Raw genomic sequence first — 20,452 nt, 5'->3', positions numbered from 1 at the left:
GGTTAAGTCACCGGTCGAAAATCATGACTCAAACCCAACCTGATATACTGTCGGGTCGGGTCGTTTTTTCTTTCCCGAACGAGTTGGTTGGGTCGTGTGGCTCATAATCAAGTCTAACCTGGATACGTTTTATGACAACGCGGCCGGCGGTTTCATTTAGAACCATTAATAACTCATCATCATTAGCTAATTGATTAATAAGTCACCAAAGTCTGAGACATTAAGCAAAATTTCCTCTATATTAATATTAGATTAGAGATGCCTACTACGCAGTATATGAACTGATGCTGGACAGGATTACATAATTGAAGAAGGGAGGTAGTTAAACACTAGCATACACTGTTGCTATCTGCTTCGAGCTATGTAGAATAGAAATAAAAAGGCAGCTAGCAACGTCTCTCTTAGTCCTAGGCCCTAGCTAATTTAGGCCCCGTTCGCTTCCTGGCAACGACCCCCAGGAACCATTCCTGGCCGGATTCGTTACTAAAATTTATATACGCCTTCGACGGCCGGAATGTTTCCAAGGCCGGATTTGCTCTAACCGAACGGAGCCTTAGCTAGATCTTCGTCTTCCTGGGGTCCTGTGCGATGTAGAGCCTCTTCACCGAAGCCATGAACAGCCTGCGACATCCATCATCCATGGTCCAAAGCTCAGCATCGACAATGACTCTCAAGTCAACTAACACACATCTACCAGCGTACGTGCCAAAGAACAGGAACGACGACAACTTACTCCCACGGCACGTCGCCGACGAGCATCCGGTCGCCCTCGTTGTCCTCGTATAGAAGGATGTACGCCTTCTTGTTGCTCTTATTGCCCCCCTTCTTCGTCGGCTCCGGCTGCTCATCGTCGTCATCTTCTCTGCCAGCGATCCTCCACTGACCATCTGAAAAAGCAGGACAACACACAGCATCCATCCATCCATCACAGTCACATCTCATGGTGATCGAGACATGCCCAAAGCAAGACGAGGGGTGCGTGCTCTGCCCTGACCTGACAGGAAGCCATGGAACATGGCCTGAAGCGCGCGCGACAGCGACGCGTAGCTGCGGTGTGCCTGCAGGTCCACCTTCCTCCCGACGGCGCAGCCCTCCATGTTGACCTTCACGAACATGGTGGTCGCCGGCGCCGGCCTCTGCTCGCCGGGCCTCACCTTGCTCGTTGGTTCCTCCACGGCCTTCGCGCCTGCCTGCAGGTGGCTCCTGCGGAACGCGCCCACCGGTGGCCATCCCACCGGCTGCGGAGGAGGCCGCTGGTGGTCTTGCTCCAGGACTACCTTCTCTGCTTGCCTGGCAGCAAGGCTCCAGGGGTGCACTCCAACACCAAGCCATGGATCACTGCCGCAGCCGGCGCCATTGTCTGAAGAGATGCCCAGCCTGAGCTCAAGGCTGCTCATCAGGACACGACTTCCCTGCATCTTGCTGCACTCATCTCCCTGCTCCTGTTTCAGTTTCAGCCTTTGTGCAGCTGAAGAGCTCTTCATGGCCTCTGATGCCAAGCTGCAGCTCTAGCACATAACTTGGTGTGTGGTGTGTGCAGAGCAGGTGAGTGTTTGTGGGAGAGGAGCTAGCTTGTGGCTCTTTATGGTGTTGAGGCAACTGTGATGGATGGATGAAACAATTAAAGGGCACAGAGATGATGAGAAAGAAAGCTAGGTGGCTTTGTGCTTGCTAAGTACTCCTAAAGTGAGCTAGTGGGGGACTAACAAAAAGTATATATGAACAATGAAATGATAAGCCATATATGTGCAAGTAAAACTCTAAAAAATATATGTAAAGAGTAACTCAGTCTGACCTTACATAAAGCCTAGTACTGAAAGAAAATTGATTTAAGGGAATGCATAAAGCCTAGTACTGAAAGAAATTTGCATTGATTAAGGCAATGCATTGCATGTCTGGAGCTCTGAACATGCATAGATCATAGACCTGCAGTTTCAAGGATCCAGTAGTACGGTAAGAAAATGAAATGAAACATGTATCAAGTTCATGTAACAATTTGGGGTCAAGTTTTGCCCCCTTTTTTTCTGAAACAAAGGCAGGATCTCTGCCCCGTTTGTTGATAGAAAAAGATATCGAACTACATGCAGCATATTTTCAGTTGAAGCACAAGGGGGATTGTTGAAGCATGCAGAGGATAATCGCAATGCACGACACGTGCCCACATCAGTTCATGCAGCTTCATCAAGAGATTTGAGTGCGTCGCACTGATCGAGATGCATGCGAGTGGTTCAAGTGGATTGACATCTCCTTATCGTTTGCAAGAGTTGCTTCTTGCTTGTATGGTTTTGTCTGACCTTTGTGTAGTGTGGGGGACACAGTGGCTAGCTACTGGAGCTCCAACTGAAAGTTCAGTCCACTCCACTTCGGTCTTTTCCCTGAAAGTGATGCTTGGAGCTATGCTTTTGCCTTGTCCTGCAGAAAATTTGGCAGGCACTTTTAGGTAACTGTAATAACAACTGGCCATGAACATGTGTCTCAAGATGCTTTCTTTCTTTTGGTCCATTGCATCATGTAGGGTTTCAGAGAGAGAGAGAGAGATATAGATAGCCTGTTATTATTTCTGTGAGTGCAAGCTTATATATGCTTGTGAAAAATATTTTATCCCATTTCTGAAAAAATACATGCTATTTCAGAGTTTATCCAGCATTCCTGTTTGAGCTCCCAGCATAGTGAATGCCATTTTCTTGAAAAGAAAACCTTGAAACTAGAAGTCAGTCTTATATATATGCAGTGAAAAGTACTGACATAGATACTGATGTTATTGGCTTTGCACATAGTAATCTACCCGCAAGTGAAATATGCACTAGCTCCTTATGTATCAGTATACTTTTTCGATCAACAATCAGCATACTAGTCAACCAACAAGTGGTTCACAGCAGAGAACCAACAAAAGCCGCAACAGTTTCCAACCACTAGAACAATATCGCTTGTTGTGTGTCAAATTGAAAAGAATAGTTCTCATTACAAATAAATCTATTTTTTCTAACCGAATATTTATCCCTTTTTCCTGAGGGTCCTGATGACAATTTGCTAGGAAGTTATACATAAGTGTACACTGAACCTGAACATATCTCAAGAATCAAGACACTTATTACATTGTTTCACGGCATTATATATATAGACTTTTAAAGAGAGCTTGTGGACCTAAAATTATGTGCTCATTGCCCTGAGCTTACATCCCAAAATAATAAAAGAAGCAGAGGAGCTCTGTTGTGAACAAAATTTGATTCCATAGGTACCATCTAAAGAGATGTTCCTTATTGTACTCCCACCATATATAGTGAATGTCATCTTCTTGAAAATAAAACTCCAAAATTAGAGCGTATTTCTTTCCATAATGGAAGAGTAGTAGTGATATAGATGTTTACGTTATCTGACATATACAAGTGGTGATCCAACTGCAAATCAACTGTGCACTAGTTCCGGCTGTGCCACACTTACCAAGCTACACATTCTGAGCTGCTAGTGTAGAGTAGAGTAGCTACCAGTACATTAGTCAGCCATGCAGTTCTTCATAATGTTTTAAATGAAGAAAATTTCATACTTAGATTAGATAGGCCAAAAGAAAGGCGCAATTCTTTATGCACATCAAAACGTTAGTGCTTATTGTCCACAATGAAAAGTGCATTTCTGGTTACAGCATTCCTTTATTCGACTACTTTAGGAATAAAGTCGGGAACATTTTACGGTTGTGAAAAAAACAGTAACTTACTTTGGGTAAAGTAATTTTGCACGGTTCTTGGGTTCTGCTCTACACGACAAGAATTTTCACCATAACAAAAAGAATCTGTACTACCTAGCTATGTTACATATAAACTGGACCGATCTACCTGATAAGTGGGGTTATCTATTCTTAGTTGGTTTTGTGTACATGTAGAAGCAAGGCATAAGATCCATGATGCCTACATATGCCTCAAAATCCACATTTGACAACAAAAGGTAGACCCCTAAGGATCGATCGAATCGTACTATCACTTATAAAACCAAGAAAAAGGTAACTATTGCATTGTTCTTGATCCTCTCTATACAATGACAGCTCCTCACATGCCCATGTTATTAACATAATAATGTCGTCCAGCATCTATTCTTTACATGCATGTAACACAAGAAGCTTTACTAGAAAGCCACTCTACTTTTCACCAGTCAGCTTTATTACCACTTGCATATATGCATCTTCTTTATCAGGACATCATCTCTTGTATTGTATCAAGGAATATAAAGCACAATTAAACCTATAAGTAGGACGCTAGCTATCTAGCCCTAAGTAAGTTCAATTCTACCATGATTGGCCCGCCTACTAATCGCGTATCATCATCGCTTGTTTACTCATCAAGCTAGCTAAGAGTACTATCCCATCCCATCAGAAAAATCATGATATATATAGTATATAACAGTAGCCACCACTGGAATATATGTATAATCCCCTTTCCCTTTAGCAAATATCTCTTGCTTAGTGGTTAAGGAGTAGGCAGTTTTGCATTGATTGACAGGCGGATGCAGATAGCAAAACATGTCGATGTCTGATGTGCATTCCATTCCATGCCATTTTTCCAGGACGACATAAGTGGACCTGATCAGAAGCTTTTGTTGACTTGTGCTGAACACCGCCGCATAAGGTTCAGGCTCACAATGATGATGGGGGGTCAGGATGCTCCTGATCTGATTTGTTGTGTGATCTTTCGAACTGTGAGACTACAGGAGCCTCCAATTATTGGTTGGAGCATGGAAAAGATTCAGGTAGCAGTTTCACAAGGAGATAATAGTGATGATATGATACCTCATATATTATTGGTCTGCGGAAGCTCTTGTCTTGTCGCCAATGTTGATCCTGATTGCACAGTTATGGCGAGATTGGCATCCATCCGCCTTACTTGTCTGAATCCTTGTCTGAAAATCGATTTTTTTTTATAAAAAAAAAAGACAAAGAAAAGGTTATGCGACGGCATTCAGATTTTCTGAGGATATTACTGCCGATCGATAATGGCGAAGGATACATACAGAGGAAGAAAGAAAGTAGTAGTAGAAAAAAAAAGGAGAAAAGGTTAGGAAATCTGAATGCCAATCCCTGAGGTCACTTGCTCAGCTTGAGATCGAGCTGTGATCTGTTTCGCAACGGCGGGGCCACGCCACCGCAGCCCGCGGGTGCCGCCGTCCCTGAGGAAGCTAGTACGAGCACCGCGCGGAGGAGATGGCTGATGGCGAGAGCGGGATGGACGGCGGCGGCCGCCGGCGACCTCGGCTTGCCTGAGTGGAGCCTTTTCGTACCAGTCCCAGTTCTTGCAAATGACCCCCTCTGGTAATCGCAACACAGATATTTTCATATAGGCCCCTGGATCAGTTTGATCTGGGTGGCCTTCATCCTACCTGCCGTCCGCCGCCGCCTCCCTCGCCGGCTCGCCGCCGCAAAGCGCATCCCCACCACCTCACCTGCACCCGAGTGCGAGAGCGCCTGATTCGACGAAAATCATCCATCCAAGCCGGGCGAGCTCGCCCTGCCAGGAATTGGCTGCTTGCTTTGGTCGGTCTCAGCTGAAAGAGTGTCGTGTCTGTCTGGTTCCTGTGAGCAGAGCCATAGCCATGGAGGATTGGAGGTGCAATTAATGCAAGCTTCTCCATCTCCTCCTCACTCTCTCTCTCTCTCTCTTCCCCAACAAACACATGTTAATGGCAATGGCATCAAGGGTCCAATCCATCTCTGGAATGGAACGAACATCCTGGTCTCTTTGATTTGTTCAGCTGGAGTGACCACCACCACCACTAGTTGCATGCAACTTGCAGCGTCATCTCATCTCATCCCCATTCCCATCCCATCAACGATCCGATCGTGTCTGCCGCGATCTGCGACGAGCCTCGTTGCTCATCCCACCGGTGCTATTCCGATCCTACTCCTACTGCACAATTTCTGTCCGTGTCAACTGATTGATGGCAGATACGATCCATGACTTTTAGAATGTCAAACATATATACTTTGCATATCATTATATGTACGCTCCTTAATCCTTTCCTCTCTTTAACTTCTCTCTCTCTCTCTCTCTCTCTCTCTCTCTCTCTCTCTCTCTCTCTCTCTCTCTCTCTACCTCTGAAAATGGATGCCCAGGAAATAATATAAAAACAGAGCTTTCTTAGTGTTGAGATCCATTTGTTCCTCACTGTTCTAGATCACATACAAAAAAATACCTACCGTCTTCTGAAAAAAAAAGACTAGGGATACATGGCATTCTAATTTTCCTTCTGTACTTCGTTGCAATTGGAGTTGGTTTCTGATACATGATACATTTTTGGTAGCTAAGAACTCCCTATTATTGGACAAAGGAACTAGTGCATGCGAAAGTGCCAGCAAGGACTGGATCATATGAACTGAACACCTGAGCAACGGAAACCTCTGTTCGTTGGCTGCAAAAGTACGGCTTATCAGCAAAACAAGCCCAAACCAACAGGGCGATAGATGGTTGGATCCTGTCCGGCGTGGGCCACCCTTGAATCGATCTAGTAAAGATTTTCCTTGCCCCCCTTTTCCTCTTTTTCCACAAAAAAAGGTCAACAGCTTTGCAGGTTTCAACTGGGGTACGTCCGGTCCAGTCATCCAACGCATTGGATTCATGCACCTTAATGCAAAGTGCAACGCATGGTGTACAACGACCTGCAACTGCAATATATACCATGCACATTTGGAGGAGTCAGGCAGGCTTCAGCTTTCTGTTGCAAGCCGAAATGCACGCACTGCAACTTGACTCACTGTGCTGTGAAAGAAGCAACCCTTTCAGCTGTGCTGCTGTGGTGTGAAACAGGTAGGAGTAACAATGGTAGGAAGGGGATGATGCAGATATGCACTAAGGGTGACTTGCGGCGTTGACTAGAGATCTGAATCTGACACATGGTTCATGCATTAGAAGATTGCAGTTCAGAACATCAAATCAAATCAGCAGTGGGATGTTTTTTTTTTTTTTGAACTGCATCAGCAATGGGATGTTGGTGGTGCAGCTGGCATCTAACATGACCTTAACTGAGGATGCACTCATTTGGCAATACAGTACGTCAGGGCAATAGTCCCTTTATCATTTGGTCAATTTTAGGGGTGTAAAACCAGTGTCAGTTAGCTGTAGTTCTTGTGTGCTAGTTGACGGTGGTAGGCTTTTTTCCCCTTGTATCTGAACCGAAGGGTTCATAACTCATGAGCCATGTTGGTGTTGTAACACTTGAATCTATTTCTGGTCCTAATAGCAATGCTAATAATGGGCCGAGGTTATCCCTGGAACTCTAAAAAAAATCAGTAGTATTAATTAGTGCCAAAAGAGAGGAGGAAAAAAAAAACTTGTGCTGTTTTGCTCTCCTCTGCTGCTCCAAAGCTGCAGTTCCATGCATGCTCTGAAAGGATGCAGTTCAGCAGTTGTGAATCAGGTATTGCATGCATCCTATCAACTTGTACTATCAAGAACACAAGAATGCAGATGCCCTTTTGTTTTTGGGTACAAGAGCTGAAGTGCAGATGACTTTGCTGCAGCTTTATTTGTTTGGTCAGTCAGGATAAGCCACAAGCTGGAAGAACAGCCGAGCAGAGAAAACCAAGTGAGGAATCTGGTGACACGAGCTGGAGATTGTGATCCACATCCAATTTCATTATTTTTGTATAAGCTTCCTGCCTGACTAATGCAGATTGCAGTCGTTATTAAAAAAAAAACAGTGCAGATTGCAGTCTTCTGCAAACGCTGACTGACACTGACCAGACCACAAATGGTTGATACATCTGGGCTGGGCTTAGCCCATGTCTCAGGCCCATGGTATTCGATTGAGGAAATCCCCTGAGTTTAACAATAAAAATCAAATTCTTCATCCAGAAAGAAACAGAAAAAAAGTGTCAACCAAAGGTGAAACAATTTTTGTGAAGATTGGCTCATAACAGCCTTCCCTTTCGTACTAAGATAGTACTAAGATCTCACGCAGGGGCCAGGGGTATGAACATTGACACACGGTGCCCAGTCTGTTGGTGTTTTGGTAAAGATGGAGGTTATTGTTTTCTAAATCTAAAATGTAAAATGGTGAAAAAAAAATACTAGATAGCAAATGTCCGTAGAAGTAGAACATATCCAAGTCGAGCTTTTGGAGTTGAGCTTTTGGAGTGGACATCTCTGGAGAAAGGAACAATCTCAATAAAGCAAATCATGGGGAACAATTGTAGTCGATATAAATCTTATCTGCTCTATGCAGTGGCGAGAGAAAATAGATAAATCTATGATCGAAAAACGTTCGTTGGTGTCCACCAGAAACAGTGTTATCAACAATAGCAAGTTTGAGGCCTCAAAAAATGGGGAAACAAGACTGATTTATATATATATGTTCGAAAAGTAGCAACTTTTCTGTCCACTGTTTCTTCCACGCCTTTCGGGTGTTCTCTCGCTCCTCTCCGCCGGCGGAGGAGCGAATGACATCCTCCATGGCCGCCACCGCCTGCGCCACCGCCACCGCGCTCTCGCCGTCGACCGCGACGGCCCAGAGGCCGTCTGCCCAGGGCCGCCTCGTCTTCCCCGCCGCGCCCGCCCGCTCCCACTCCCTCCGGCTCCGCGCCGCCGGCCGCCGGTCGCCTCGGGCAACCAAGGTACTCCCTCCCTCTCGGCCTACGCCTTGCTTCGGTTGGATTGGCAGCTAGCGAAGCGCAAGGGGACGGGGGCGCATGTATTGCTTGCCTGTTCCATGCGGACGTTTGGAGGATTCTCCAGACATGGATGGGGGTATTGGAGGACCGTAGCATAGATCTCGCTAATCTAGCCATTCCATCTCCGTGGGGTTAGCTTGATAATGACACCAGTTTTTTCATGGCAGAATTTTTATTTTCCTGCTTCTTCATTTCAGGTTGTGGTGGCAGCGTTGGCTGACCCACTCAAGGTCATGATATCTGGGGCTCCGGCGTCCGGCAAGGGCACGCAGTGTGAGCTCATCAAGACCAAAGTAAGCGATTCGTTCATGAACAGCCCTGTCTGTTATTTTATCATGTCCTCAATCCCTTCTGTACAGCGAGTGCAGAGCTTGGCAGCGGTTCAGTTTGCATTTTTTTTCTGATAATTTGCAGTTCGGTCTGGTGCACATCTCCGCTGGAGATTTATTGCGGGCGGAGATCGCTGCTGGCTCTGACAATGGGAAGCAGGCCAAGGAATTCATGGAGAAGGGCCAGCTCGTGCCTGATGAGATTGTCGTTAATGTGGGTCATGTTTTATTTTGGCTTTTCCATTTATATATGCGTTCCAAGTCGCTGTTGGTGCTCATAAAGAAGAATGGTCTTGGGTTTCTGCCAGATGGTGAAGGATCGCCTTCTGCAACCAGATGCTCAGGAAAATGGTTGGCTGTTGGACGGGTACCCAAGAAGCTATTCACAGGCCATGGCGCTGGAAACCCTTGAAATCCGGCCTGATGTTTTCATTCTGTTAGATGTAAGTGTACAGCTAGATCAAATTATTGACGCATACTGCAAATCACATTCGTCCTTTAGACTATAATATGTCACCATTACTCTTGCTAGTAGCACAAAATAGATTTCTTTAAACACTGCTATTGGCTACGTATACTTAACCCAATGAATAGCTTGTGCAATATTGTTGAATGAGACGTTGACTTAGTTATATCGATTTTCTGTAGTAAGTTACATAACAAAAGGAAGAAAAATGTATTCATTGACTATAGCTTTCATGCATCCTCTGTTGATTTTTTTTTGGCGAATATCTGTTGAAATGAAATTAACTGCAGCAGTCCAGTGATTAGATTTTAGGAATGTAGAATTTGCACCTTTAGCCCATTCTTTGCTGTTATAGGTTCCAGATGAACTCCTTGTTGAAAGGGTGGTTGGAAGACGGCTTGATCCTGAAACAGGGAAAATATATCATTTGAAGTACTCTCCACCAGAGAATGAAGAAATCGCCTCAAGGCTTACGCAGAGATTTGATGATACAGAAGAAAAGGTACATATTTGTACTGGTTATTGGTAAGAGTAATGTCAAATGCAATTGCCGGGTCTATCATTAAACAGGATATAATTGCTTATCTAGGTATTGCATTGTTACTGCAAAGTGTCTTTCTTTGGTCTTCTACTAGGCAAGCAAGATCAGCATGCTTTATGATGTGCCTGCTGGCCATATCTAAACTATTCAGTGCATATATGTTCACTGACACACCTGACATTTCCATTTGAGAGGTGGAAGCACCACATCTATGGTATAAAGATCCTACATGTGTAGTGTGCAAGGCTCCCCTCTGATGGTCAAGGGTTTTTTTTTCACTGTTGCCTGTTCTTGTGATGGTCTATCATTGTGGTTTCATGTGGTAGAGTTACTGACATAGGATGATGCTTCTTCAACTGTGTATTATGATGGTTTGCTTACCTCTACTCGATCAGATATTTTTCATCAATTGCTTGGCTGTTTATGTAGATCGGAAAAATCAGTGAGCATGGTGTTATGAGAATCCACTTCTGACACATCTTGCTTTTGTTGTTTTACAGGTTAAGTTGAGGCTGCAGACTTATTACCAAAATATCGAGTCCTTGCTATCAACATATGAGGATATTATTGTCAAAGTAGGCACCATCTCTTTTAACTGAAAACTATCTGCTCCATCAGTTCTCTCAAGGCTGATGTGCATTTCTGCTAGACGTTTTCGATACACTTAGTACATTTCATGAAATAACCCTAGCATGGATTAATCTGACATCCTCAGTACTTGCAGGCTTTTTTTTTTCTGATACTTGCATGGAGTAACACTTGCCGTTGTCAATTTCTCTATGTATCACCTCTGCGCCACATGGATATAACCTATTTCTCAGTCGCTTCTTGTTCTGTTTTTGATATACTAGTGTTAGTATATTATTCAGTAGTGTCTAATTATATAGGCATGATAACATACAACTTGTTTATTAGTATCTGCCTGTGATGCTAAATTATATCGTTCAACAATCATGCTTTATTCAGTCACCTATCTGGCTATCTATGCAATCAAGCAATCACCTACCTGCCTTGGATGCATGTTCGTGTACTAACTTTCAAACCTTTCTTTTGTTTCTGGTTTCTGTAATTTAGGTGCAAGGAGATCGCACAGTGGGCGATGTCTTTGCCGAGATCGAGAAGCTGCTGGGTTCTAGCCTGGAGAAGAAAACAGAAGTCGTGTCCAGCACATGAGCAAGGAAAAAAAGATTGGGTGCAGGTCCGACAAGTTCATGTAATGTTGTAAGCCATCTCACATGATAGGAACTTCTCCAAGCGGATGTAGTTGAAGCATAGGCCGACACGTACATGTAATGTAAGCCGTCTCACAATGATGGAAACTTCTCCATGTGGATGTAGTCAAAGCATAGGAATTTTTTCTCCAATTGTTAATTGTACGCGAATGGAGGCGACAGATCATTCCTAGGTTGTGAGGGTTGTGAGGGCTTAAGAGATCCTCTGCTGCTGTACATGTTTTGTTGCTGTCTTGTGAACATACATGTCATGTTGTTTCTCAACTGGAAGAATGGTGTTAATGCATTCATTTACAGCATTAGTGATTGGTGTTGTCTTAAGGTTGATCAGTGTTGCAGCTATGGTGGTAGCAGTCTCTGATGCTTGCTGAATCAGATACCTTCTTTCAGAGAAAGGTTTGCCATGATCTAAGGGACTAGCTGGCATTTCTTCATGGATTCTTTTTTTCAGAATTTAAGTCAATGACTCAATGTAGAAGAGGATGGCAAGTGCTAGACGTGTGGCACCTTGCCCAGCAAAACGGAATGTAGCATGGTAGAATTAAGTCTCTGATGGACTGCGGACCAAGATAGCTTTCACATTTTCAGATTCCTGGTTGGTTAGGAAGCACAGTAGCATGGTGCATGCATTGTAGCTTATGCTGATTTGGTTGAACAAGACCAGCGAAAGAGATCAATAACCTGGCGATCTCTTCTGTTCCTAGGCCCTAGCTGCAGCTGAGTAAATTTCTTGAGAAAGGCCAAGAAAAGAAGGTAAAATGTTATGCTGATGATCATTTCATTCCTGCAAGAGAAGGCATGGAGATCGGAATCTGAATTTCCAGCTCCAATCAGGAAGCAAGATATAGCATTGCACATTTGTTAACAAAGAGCCCTCGCGACAAACATTTCAGCGTGGCACAGAAACACACATATATATATGGCAACAAAATAAGCAAAATGCTTGAACAGGCCTTATAAACTACTTGTGATTACAGAAACAAGACATCATTCATCTAAAATAATTATACATTGCACACTTACATCAATTCATCTGATATCTGATAATTCAAGAACCATGCTGGTCTACCTTTTATCAGTATCCTGATCCTCATCTTAGAATCTTACGATACTATGATCCTACCGAGTTGAAACAATACCGATTCCATATATCCTAATTTTTATGGTATCCCGATCCTACACGAAGGTTTCACACGATCCTATATAAGACTTCATAGTATCATGATCCTACGGTACTATACAATATATGATCCTGATCCCGACAACCTTGGTCTAGCATGGCACCGGCTACAGGGATTTAGAACAGTTAGCTGTACTGCAGGGGGGAACTTTATCCCCGCTTTATGCGCTTCCCTGGGAATACAGTCTCTCATGGGAAAGCAAGTTGTCTCTTTTTTTTCCAAGACACCTAAAACCATAGAGGGTGTCCAGTGTCAGACACTCAAGTGAAACTGCATTCTTGAGAATATAACATGCTAGCTCAACCAAGCCCTTGGCAGAGCTAAACCCTGTGATGGTCACACTCTTGAGGCAGCAGTGGTGGTGTTCAGGCATCTGCCTCTAATGTGAGGAACCTCCAACGACCGATTCATGCTTCATAAGTTGCTGAGTCACCTGAAAGATTGATAAAAAGGAAAGTGAATGAGTAAGAGTGACCAGATATCTTTGCAGGATGGGATGGAATGGAATGAACAGCATCGGCCTTACATCCAAGATTAATGTCTCCAAGCAAAGAGATGCATCAAGGAAAGATACCAGAGAAAAATAATCATAGGACAAGGAAAAGCTCAATGCTGATGATATGTCAATGGACAGGTGCTTGAGGTGGAAGAATTTGCTAGACGCAGCCTGTTCGGTTGGCTAGTTCGTATCGTTGCTGGTTCGTGAAGAAGTACTGCTGGCTGGTTTGTGTGAGAGAAAAATACTGTTCCGGCTGAAAATTTACGATCGTTTACGACAAGCCACAGCCAAACGAATAGCTGTACTGACCACCTCCACACAATAAATGCGTGATGTCTCAGGTAAGGTTAATTATGCACAAGGCATGGTTTGACCATGACACCTAAGGTTTGAGAGTACATATACCTCCTCCCCTGAATTTAGGACTAGAGTCTCAAGATTTGGCATAACGCATGGAAGCTCAGACAACGTTTTTACGGTGCATGGTTAGATTCTTCATGTGCAATGTTTCTCCATGCGACACTTTTGAAATTCTACCGGTAAGGTAAAAGCTGGAGAGATTTGGAGCTTTGCTCTCTATAACCTGCAGCCTCCGACACCCAAAGATCTTCAGGTAGCCGAGTTGCCGTAGCACGCATGGTATCTTCAGGCAAACTATCTCCTTGCAATCAATGAGTTCCAGTTGCCCCAAAGCAAGAGCGTTGGAGAGAAAAGACTCCAATTCATCCCCAGTAATGCGCACAGTACGGAGACACAGACTCGTTAGGCTTCTCAAGGGGCCAAGTTCAGCAGTGGGGCGGAAGGTACAGATTCCAAGCTCAAGATGTCAAATGGAGTTTCTAACCCTGTCAGATAGAAATGAGCATGGGACGTTGTACTTAAGTCTATCACTATACCACAGCCTATCTACAGCGTCCTACGGTAGGTCACTATAAGTCAGTACAGCCACCTACGGTAGGTCGCTATATACATATTGCGTCCGACTTGACGCGTGGGTATAAGTGGCGTCGCTATAAGTTATAGCGTCCGACCTTAATTATAGCGACCGACCGTTCGACGGTACGTTAAAGATATACCGACCGACTGTTCGACGCCAAGTACATACTTATAGCGACTATTGGTCAGACGCTATATATTATATAGCGTCCAACTATCTGACACTATCAATACAAAAAATTAACAGCATAATTATTCATTAACCTCAGTATCAGTACTAATCATACAATCAATGAACCATATATAAAATCATCAATTCCATTTTGGACAATATACACAATTATGACAATGAAGCTCATCATAGCTCACAATTATATCATTATATCATATCCATAAGCTCAACTTGGAGAAACAAGTTACATAAGGCAGTTTGGCCATCAAGATAGAATAATGCATAGCTCATATATAGATGTTTGCACTAGTTGCACAGTTTACATCTCATGGTTTGCTCGCACTCATTACAATTCATCACTTAAACAAAAGCATTCATCTCTAGTTAGAATGTCCAAAAGCATTCATATCTAATTAGAATGTCCAAAATAATGCATTGGCCATGCAAAATTCCATCCAATTGCTTCCTGCATGCATCAGGCCCCCCTAGCCATTATCTCCCACCTGCAAATAAAAGATATAATAAACTGATAGTTCCAATCCAAATAGCAGTTGAGATGTAATTCAGCTAAGTAACATGCTTTTGATTTGGCTACCTAAATAGTGTGTAGATTTCAGTACTAGTACTATAAATATTCTAAAATTGACCATAATTTTTTCTTGACCATACCAAGCTGGTGCTACTTGCATTCATAGTCCTTCTCTGGGCACACAAATACAGAGGTAAAAGTGACAAGAGCCCTGTTCTCTCCAACATGCTACATTATGCTTAAGTATTGATAACAAGAACCATTTGATTTTTCTATTAGCAGGCAAATGACAAAAGAAGGAACCTCAGAAGAGAATACATGGCAAGAGTTCTAAAAAAAATTTTACTTCTTCCATAAAACTTACATTTATTAATACAGTATTAATGCCCTTGATGTTTTACATGCTATCAGGTGTCTACTGAACTCACATTATGCTATTATAGTAAATATTAACCATAACTCCACGACAACTTGTATTTTCCCTTCTAATAATGAACTTGATGTTTCAGTACTGTCACCACTCAATAACCAAGTAGTTAACAATCTTGTATTTTCCCTTCTAATAATGAACTTGATGTTTCAGTACTATTAATTTTATATTTGAATTATGTAGGAATTGACCGTTTCACTGTAAAATCCAGTTCTCTAAATTTGGTTCAGAGAGATGAAGCTTAGCCTATAAAAAGCATGCATCTAACACTTGAAATCAATGTGGGGTAAAAAAAATTAGACAAGAATGAGATGGCCACAAACTTACTGCGTGGCTCACTTCTGAAGAGATGGTTCTCCAGGCTGCCCTTGGCCATGTACTCCACCAGCAGGACCTCCTTGTCCTCCCTGCAGTACCCCAGCAGCCTCACCAGACTGGGATGATTTTGATGACTTGCAAAGCTTCAGCTGTTAGAGACATCACTAATTAATTCATCACATATGAAAATAAGAAACAAGAACAGGAGTTGCTTATTACCCAATTGTATGGCCATGCAATTCCTAGGTCCTTTGCATTGGCCATATTTTCAACACCAACATAAGGGCGAGGCAACACAACATCTCTTTTCATCACAACCGTAACCATAACTTGACAAAATTGCCTTCCAAGAGCCTGTCCTGCTAGCACGCAGCTAGGATCAGTTGCAATAACTTTTCCCTTGGCCACAGGTTGAACAGACTTCATGTTTGGGTAAAGTATAACTTCTCTGCCAATCTGAAGCAAATGATGGATGTATGAGAACTGTATCAACTAATAAAAACACCACTAACCTAGAAGCGAAAAAATGGAGGATGAATGAGAACTTACATATTCGTCATGTGAGAAACGATTAGTATCACCATTCCTTGTATCGATGCCAAGACGAGGTTGCGGCTGCTGGGCATGAACATGGCTGGACTGACAATGAGAAGGTGGCTGGGATGGGGCTGCTCTCCTGATGGATTGAGTGGGCTGCTGGGATGGGGCTGCTCTCATGGTGGATTGATGGGGCTGCTGGGATGGGGCTGCTCTCATGGTGGATTGAGGGGGCTGCTTGGATGGGGGTGCTCTCATGGTGGATTGAGGGGGCTGCTCTCATGGTGGATTGAGTGGGCTGGTGGGATGGGGGTGCTCTCATGGTGGATTGAGGGGGCTGCTGGGATGGGGCTGCTCTGATGGTGGATCGAGGGGGCTGCTGGGATGGGGCTGCTGCTATCCTTCGCATAGTCGTGTATTCACACTCATTAGATTGTTCTACATATGCATTATCATCTTCATGAAATTCAGCATCAAAATCTATCCCAACACCATCATTTTTAGACCTTGGGCTCTACAAATATGCAAGATGGATTATAGATCAGATTTCTATGCAATAAAGATCAGATTTATGTAGCACGTGATAGCCATGAATTAGAGAAGGTGTAAGTGATTTACCATGAGATGTCATGAATTAGAGCCATTCTGTGAGATGTTTTCCATGTTTGCCCTTTCATGCTCTAACCTTTCCTCCAACAGTTGTTGTTCTAGCTCCATTATGCGTTGTCGTAGAGCTTCTTGCTCAGCTTCTGCATCCCTACAGGCTACTTCTGCATCTCTACGGGCCATCACTTCCACTTGAATCCTTGTTGGTATGTAAGACTTCACCCCTAGGGTACCAACACTTTGGAGAGTTGGACCTAGACCCAAAACACGCACACATCCTTTTGGCTCTTTTTCTCCACAAGCAGCAGCAAATGCATCGCCTTCTTGGATTGTCTTTTGTGTCAACTCAGGATGTTCCTCAATAATTGATTTTAGTTTATTCTAATTATATAGAGTATCATTGTTAATACACCAGAAAATAGGATTTCAAGCTGCGATAAAAGTTGAACAAAAAACTTACAATGACTGGTTCTGCAGGCGGTAACGAAACTCCATTCTTTCTCGTATGTGTTCTGATATACACCTCATCTCTTCAAGGAGAACGCCCTAGTTCAATTGCCTACATGTGTTTCACTCTCAGTACTAAAATAATGCAGCACGTTTATGTATTAAACAAAACTCAAATATAGTCTGACATACCATTTTATGCGCTGATTGAGCAAAGCTTTTGCTACCTGATGTATGATGTATGGTCAACTTTGCACGGTTGGCTTTGGCTTGTATTGTGCGAGCCTATGACAAAGAAAATATTAAATTCTACAAAATCATTGTTGAATTCATATATTTGTTGCACTTACTTCAGATTCTTCGGATGCCCAATACTCTTTTAGTTTTTTCCAATCATCATCATTCAGTCTTTCACCATGTATTTTTCTTATTTGCTCTTCTGTTAATTTGCCATCAAAATACTGTTTCTTTAAGTAGGATTTAAAACCCTTTCATTTCTTTGCAGCACTACCCAAAAACCAGGGAACGGCTTCATCATCAATGTCATAGGTTTCCTAATGAAATATGGAAAATAGCAAATGATTATTTAGATTTTAGCATACTTGCCACCCAATAGCAAAAACAGTAATAACAATTTAATGTGCAGCCAACTAACATTTCAGAATACATGACACCCAATACCAAATAGAGACATAGCTAAGAGCTTAAGACATACCTTTATGTCTGCCCATACTGCCATCTTTTTTTTAATATCAATTTTCCTCCAATCAGGACAAGCAATAGACAGATTCTTTCTCACATGGCACCCAACAGCACTACAAAACCTCCTATAGTTATCTCCAACAGGCTGACCGAGGTGATTGACTGGAACTTTGATTTTAGGCATGTCAGGTGGCCTTTCAAAAATGTCCTTCAGTACAGTGATACTTCTTCCTTTCCTCTTTTCTGTAGTGCCATAAAAACCTGCTATACATAATTTGGAAAATTAGAAGTAAGCACAATGGCAAAGTATCACTAGTTCCAAAACAATCCAAAATCATATGATAACAGAACCTCTAGTTCCATTCTGAAGATCTATTAAGTTCAACCATAACATGGTATTTTTCAAGGTAAAAAAAAGTTTTGTAACCTCAAAGTTGCAAGTATTTCTCCTTGAGACCTCTAACTTATACTAGTAATACATATCAGCATCAAACAATGCTGTGCAAATGTCAGACATATGGAAGGATAGCTAATCTGCACCTACCCATAGAATCAAAAGAAAAACATTGAATTTCAACTTACTCAGATATTGGAATGTGAACTGTCATAGATAACAAGCATTTCAACTTAGCAAAGAGGTTCTTGGCTGTTCCAGTGAGCAGTGCATCATCAGAGTGCACCTTCAGTACTGCAGGTAGAGTTCTTGATGACTACAGAAGCTCTTTAAAGCCAGCCACAGTTCAGGCATTATGTAGTTATGTTTATGTGCCCTTCCTATCTAGCATTCTAGCTGATGTGTATGCATATGATGCTTGCTGCTAGTCTTCATATGACTCGATATCCAACTTTACGCACAGGCACTCAACTAGTGCAACAATAAAAGAGGAGTGGAGTATGCTACAATACATTCATTGTCACCTAAGAAATCTCCAATTGCTTCACATTCCCAATCTTCATCAATTTGTTCACAGTCCAAATCTTCTTCTTCAATTTGTTCAATCACATTCACTGTGGGGTTTGTTTGTGGCCTTGGGCGCAAATTATGATCATGGGTTTCTCCATCATTGGTCTTATGAGTTCTCTACAAGAAGAAACATGGTTTATGTAAATAGTTTTCATTAAATAAGTAAAGACATTGCAACAGAACAATTTCTAAAAAGAACAATTTCCACAAACACGATGACTTCTTCTAGCTCCTGTCCACCACACAACAATGACTCCCACAACTTCTTGTTCGTAGGACACCGGATCGTGACTCCTGGTTCCAGGAAGACGACACCTCCCAGATCTTGACTCTTGGCGTCAACACACAATGACACGCTGCAGCTCCTACTCCCTCCTGTAATGTGATGACATTTTAGATTTTATTGAGAAATCCCAATCCCAACAGTTATAAAAAGGGACTCCAAAGCATCAGACAATCCATCAGCACAACAAAAAAAATTCTCTGCACAGAGCAGTGGCGGAGCGTGGAGCTAACCAAAGCAGGGGCTACGCTTCAACAAACAACACTTCAACTATGCGGAAGGACTAATTCTACACATCAAGCACGACAGCTAACGAGCACAGATGGAGGTCTGCAGGGGCCAGTACCCTCCGCCAGTGCCACAGAGTAATTCTCTGATTCTTGAACTGCAGAGAAAAAAAAGAAATGAGAGAGAAAGGTCATCGACTTACTGGATGTGGGCTTGCGGAAGAGAATCGGGCAGGGGGTGAGGGCGACAGGGGTTGGCGGGGGGGCGTCGGTAGGGGGCCACGGGGTAGCTGGCGGCGGCGATGGGAGTCGTCACAGGGCGTCCGAGGTGGGCGGCCGGACGGCGGCTGGACGGCCGTCGCGGGGACTGGCAGAGCGCGCCGGTGGGTGCCGGGCGGGCGGCCGGCTGGGGGCGCCGGGTGGGCGTCGGTGGGTGGCCAGCAGGGGGCGCCGGCGAAGCTGCCGGGGACGTCGGGGGAGATGGATGCCGGGGGACGCTGGGGACGCCAGAGAGCCGCGCTGGGCGGCACGGTGCCTTGCGTGCGGAGCTGAGCGGCACGGTGTGGTGCCTTGCGTCAGAGCTGGGCGGCGCGGAGGGAGCGGGGCGGCGTGGAGGGAGCGCGTGGTGCCTTGCGTGCGGCGGATGTTGGGCGGCGCGGATGCAGTGTTGTGAGTGGCGGCGGGGTGGGAAAAGTGGGTAGGTTTTTTTTCCAAATCTACTAAACACACTGCACGTGCGCTACAGGCTGACAGGCGGGCTCCACTAAAATTTTAGCGCCAACTATGTGGGCTCCACTAATATTTAGGCGCCAATCGGGCTGAATGTTGCCCAAATCAATATACCGACCGACCGGCGGACCAAAAAAAACGAGATTCAGCGACCGACCGTCTAACGGTAAACCCAAATAAAAATAGTGTCCGACCGTCGGACGACAAAACAAGATATAGCGTCCGACCGTAAGCCACTAAGTTATACCGTCCGACCGTCCAACGGCATTTCGACATTTTTACCAACCCTTGGTTGGACGCTAGTATGGGCTGTGGTATAGTGTATATGGCGAGAGGGTGAGTTCTTCAATCCCTGGTGTAACTGCGTCACCAAGCCAGTTGTCGAGATACCGGCAGGAGATATCCTCTAGATTAAGGTCCAATACCTTCAAGCAGCCTGAGTGATTTCTTAGAATGAAGTCTATTTTGTAACTAAAACTCCCTCTATGTGTATGTGTTTCTGAGCTGAGCACATCCCAGTTCAGGGTGAGATTGGGATGACTTCTCCAGGAACGTAGAAAGGCACGGGACAGGCAAGCAGCACGAGCAGCATCACGCAGCGGCATTAGGTAATGTATATGGTGCCAAATGTCCTGCATGCACAAGCATGGGTTATGGGTACAAGTTCAACATTG

At 43.8% G+C, this 20,452-nt stretch overlaps 2 protein-coding genes and 1 pseudogene across 4 annotated transcripts; 1 reads left to right on the top strand and 2 right to left on the bottom strand.

Annotated features, from left to right (window-relative positions):
• Window positions 1-220: 220 nt before the first annotated feature.
• On the bottom strand, window positions 221-5,786 carry LOC136472409 (auxin-responsive protein IAA25-like). 3 transcript variants are annotated; one of them, XM_066470119.1, is made up of 5 exons: window positions 4,778-5,786; window positions 2,295-2,412; window positions 995-1,599; window positions 734-887; window positions 221-621 (listed from the first exon to the last, which is right to left on the bottom strand). In XM_066470119.1, the coding sequence occupies exons 3-5, from the start codon at window positions 1,482-1,484 to the stop codon at window positions 558-560; spliced, it is 708 nt and encodes a 235-aa protein (XP_066326216.1). In that variant the 5' UTR covers window positions 1,485-1,599; window positions 2,295-2,412; window positions 4,778-5,786; the 3' UTR covers window positions 221-557. The 3 variants fall into 3 exon arrangements, with proteins under 3 accessions (XP_066326216.1, XP_066326215.1, XP_066326217.1); XM_066470118.1 differs by having other exon boundaries at window positions 995-2,412; window positions 4,778-5,293; window positions 5,365-5,786; XM_066470120.1 differs by having other exon boundaries at window positions 995-2,412; window positions 4,778-4,887; window positions 5,365-5,786.
• A 2,553-nt stretch (window positions 5,787-8,339) lies between these two features.
• On the top strand, window positions 8,340-11,520 carry LOC136476583 (adenylate kinase, chloroplastic-like). The gene is made up of 7 exons (XM_066474465.1): window positions 8,340-8,593; window positions 8,848-8,943; window positions 9,065-9,193; window positions 9,288-9,422; window positions 9,801-9,947; window positions 10,487-10,561; window positions 11,061-11,520. Exons 1-7 carry the CDS (start codon window positions 8,420-8,422, stop codon window positions 11,157-11,159), a joined length of 855 nt encoding a protein of 284 aa, XP_066330562.1. The 5' UTR covers window positions 8,340-8,419; the 3' UTR covers window positions 11,160-11,520.
• A 1,773-nt stretch (window positions 11,521-13,293) lies between these two features.
• On the bottom strand, window positions 13,294-20,422 carry LOC136472408 (uncharacterized; annotated as a pseudogene).
• Between the last annotated feature and the right edge of the window lie 30 nt (window positions 20,423-20,452).

The sequence above is a fragment of the Miscanthus floridulus genome, chromosome 8 (genome assembly GCF_019320115.1).
Source record: "Miscanthus floridulus cultivar M001 chromosome 8, ASM1932011v1, whole genome shotgun sequence".
NCBI classification, from domain to species: Eukaryota; Viridiplantae; Streptophyta; class Magnoliopsida; order Poales; family Poaceae; genus Miscanthus; species Miscanthus floridulus.
Note: the sequence above shows the minus strand (reverse complement) of the source record. Positions and strands in the feature narration are given on the sequence as shown.